Source organism: Pteropus vampyrus, unplaced genomic scaffold (assembly GCF_000151845.1).
Source record: "Pteropus vampyrus isolate Shadow unplaced genomic scaffold, Pvam_2.0 Scaffold431, whole genome shotgun sequence".
NCBI classification, from domain to species: domain Eukaryota; kingdom Metazoa; phylum Chordata; class Mammalia; order Chiroptera; family Pteropodidae; genus Pteropus; species Pteropus vampyrus.
This window is the reverse complement of record NW_011889212.1, coordinates 178951-182611: the sequence shown is the minus strand read 5'-3', so window position 1 is coordinate 182611 and position 3661 is coordinate 178951. Positions and strand designations below refer to the sequence as shown.

Here is a 3661-nt window from a genome sequence, read left to right as displayed (position 1 = left end):
CCATAGCTTTACTGCCATGGAATCAGGCTTCTTTTTGGCGATGGCCATTGACCGTTACGTGGCCATCTGTCATCCACTGCACCATACCACCATTCTCACCCGTGTTCACATCATTATAATGGGTATCATTGTGGTGATTCGAGGTGTAGCCTTCTTTTCCCCACATCCCATTCTGCTCAAACACATGCCCTACTGTAAGACTCGAGTCATTGCCCACACTTACTGTGAGTTCATGGCTGTGGTGAAGCTGGCATGTATGGACACTGGAGCCACCAAACATTATAGCCTCAGTATGGCTACCATTATTGGCTCCTGTGATGCCATTCTCATTGCTGTATCCTATGCCTTCATTCTACGCTCTGTATTCCGCCTGCCATCTCGAGAAGCTAGTTTTAAGGCTTTGGGCACATGTGGATCTCATGTCTGTGTTATTCTTGTCTTCTATGCCACAGCTGGTTTTTCTATTTTCACTCACCGTTTTGGGAAAAATGTGCCAGCACATATCCATATTTTTATTGCAAATATATACCTTTTGGTGCCCCCTTTTCTTAACCCCATTGTATATGGAGTAAGGACCAAGAAAATACGGGAACATGTTCTTAGGACATTAATGGTGAAAGTTGCTTGATTTTAATTGAATCAATAGAAGGTTTGATTCAAGAAGAAATGGAAGTAGAAGAGAGAATGTAAAGAAAATAACTAACTGCTTTCACTCCCACAAGATCAATTGCATTTACCACCTGAAAGATCTTTTATTTTACTAGCTATCTGTAAATTTTAGAAATTCTAATTTAACCAGTTATTTCAGATTTTTCATTTATTAAATATAAGAGAACAGATTAACCTCTTAAATATGTGTCTTGTTGGATAATTACAAATAGAGAGTGATTAGTAAAGGAGGAGGAAAAGGATAAGTAAACAATATAGAAAAAATGATTTCTTTACACTAAAATGATGGACAATATATAATTGGCAATTTGAAATAATTTGATTCATGTATGTGGCTGCGATTTCATAGAAAAGGTGATGAATGTTGTATTTCTTCTGTAATAGAATCAAGTTGAAGAATTACTGTTTATCTAAATAAAGAGTAGGATGAATAATACTTAAATATTAAACATTACTATTAAGCAAATCTCTCAAAAAAACAAACTGAATCAGTGTGAAAACTCAAATTTTAGTATTAAAACTGCTTCATTTTTTTCTAGAGAAAGTGTGATGGAGATGGAGTATATTTCATAAAATAAGGCAATATCATGGAGTCTACTGGCTGCTAAAATTGAGGTCATGAATTCTCATTTTCTAAATTAGTAGTCATTGTTACCACACTACCAGGCTACCATGTGCACTGAGTCTGTCTCATCCATTAGGTGACTTGGAATCCAGTATCAAGTCATAACATCTGAAATTTCTTATTAGCAACAATGTTGCAATAATCCATTTATTGCCCCAGAACCAACTTCCTTCCTTCTCTAATTCATTGTCATTAGTTTTCCATCCAAGTTATTTATTTCTCATGTTTTGTTTTTTAACATAAACTAAGATGTGTCTTTTTTATGCTTTAGATCTTTAAAAATTGTTTTTTGAAACTTATACTCTGAAACTTTTCATCTCTCCTTTGTTTATTAGCCTTAGAAGCTCACACCCATAGTTAAAAACCCAGACTAACATCTCTGGATTCACCATTCTCAGTTTGTAATTGAAATATGGGGAGACTGTGAAGCTTTCTACTTTGAACTAGAAATATTTGATCATGTTTTCTTTGACTTCCTAATAGATGCCAAAACTGAACATGATATTTTTACTGTAGAATTTTGACTTCATGACATTTTTTACAGATAATATAATCACTGAATCATTAAGGATCCAGGATTTGGATTTAGACTGTTTGGGTTCAAGCCCAGTGTCCTTTGTCTGGCTAGCTTTACTGCTATTTAATTCTTCTTCCCCTCAATTTCCTAATATTTAAAAATGAGTGATAAGGAACCTACCTCATATAGCTGTGTGACAATTAAATGAAACATGTAAATGAGATCAGTGTAATGGCATAGAAGAATACAATACTTTTTTGTTCTTCCCAATGATTATAGTTTTCTATGTTCTTCATCCTTTGTTTAAAAATACTTTAGGAAATACCCATTATATCTAATTTAATGTCTTTGCAACTGTGTAATATTTGTATTTTTCCATATTTATGTAATGAATACATTTGCTTCTATTCCCTCTTAGTCACATATTTGCTAAATCTAACAACACCACAAAACAAAACATTTATTTTTTATTATTTTTTCTGTAGAGTATGTTGCTGAATATTGTGCTGTGCACTGATACTTTACAAGCCTTTCTGGATAAGAATAAGATAATGTTAATGGAGTGCAACAAAACAGTGATAAGAATATGTTGTCTACGGCCCTGAACTCATCTGATCTCGTCTGATCTCAGGAGCTAAGCAATGTCAGGCCTGATGAGTACTTTCATGGAAGAATATAGAAATCACCTTCAATATATTTTCTTGGAAAAATTGTTTAATCATTTATTTGTTCATTTATAATATGTGTTCAATAAATACCATTTAACTTTAATTATATTTGTTTGGACTAATTTTAATAACTCCGAAACTCATTCTTTCATTATTATTAAGTAATTCTCTTTCTTCCCTCTCTTCCTTAGAAATAAGAATTAAGAATCACAATTAACTTTAGAATCTTTGATACCAGGTGTATCTGACAAATGTAAATTAAATCACTCATCTTCTGTGATGGTGAGTCTTCTGCAGCTTTCTCTGATTGTTCAGGGACATCTTTCTCTTGTTTTATCATATGAACTAAGGAAATCAGATCAAATTAGGATGCCACAGACTAAATTGTAAATATGATTTGTGTTTGATGACACATATGTTCATATGTGTTGTTCATTCTTCCTCAAGTATCTTTTACTGCCATATATCACTACCATACCCTTCACACTCCCATTTATGGAAAATCTCACTGTACAACTGAAAGAAGCCTCCCCTGATGTTTTTATTAATATATACTTTTATGTTAATAAAAAAGAAAAGTCCATAAAGATTACCTATCTATTTATCATCTTTCTATCTAATATTATCACTCATATTTAGCATTACAATGGAATATAATTAAAGGGCATTTTCCTGGTGGCTTTTTTATTGTGAAATATGCATAGCATTTATCATTTTAAGTATTTTTAAGTGTGTACAGTTCAGTGGAATTGGTGTACTTATATTACTTACAAGCAACACTACCGTCTATCTCCAGAGCTTTTTTATCTTCCCCAACTGAAACTCCATATCCATGAAACACTCATTTCCCATTCCCCCTTCTTCCTCCTCTATTCCCTTCACATCCTCTAACCATTCTACGACAGTCTCTATAAATTTAGCTACTTTGGACACCTCATAGAAATGGACTCATACAATACTTGTCCTTTTGTGACTGTCTATCTCATTTAGCATAATATCTTTAAGGTTTACCCATGTTGTAGCATGTGTTAGAAATTCTCTCTTTTTTAATATTATGTGAATTTTTTTATTTATCCATTCATCCATCTGTAGATAGACACTTGGAATGTTTCCACCTTTTGGCAATTGTGAATAATGCTGCTATAAGCACAGGTATATAAATAATCTGTTTGAGTCCTTGTT

At 33.0% G+C, this 3661-nt stretch overlaps 1 protein-coding gene across 1 annotated transcript in view; it reads left to right on the top strand.

Moving 5' to 3' along the window:
• Positions 1-628, top strand: part of LOC105306220 (olfactory receptor 52L1-like) — an 865-nt gene extending 237 nt beyond the window's left edge. Inside the window, exon 2 of the mRNA XM_011381129.1 lies at positions 7-628. Coding sequence (XP_011379431.1) covers positions 7-628 — 622 coding nt within the window. The remainder of the gene's footprint in view (positions 1-6) is intronic.
• Positions 629-3661: the final 3033 nt, after the last annotated feature.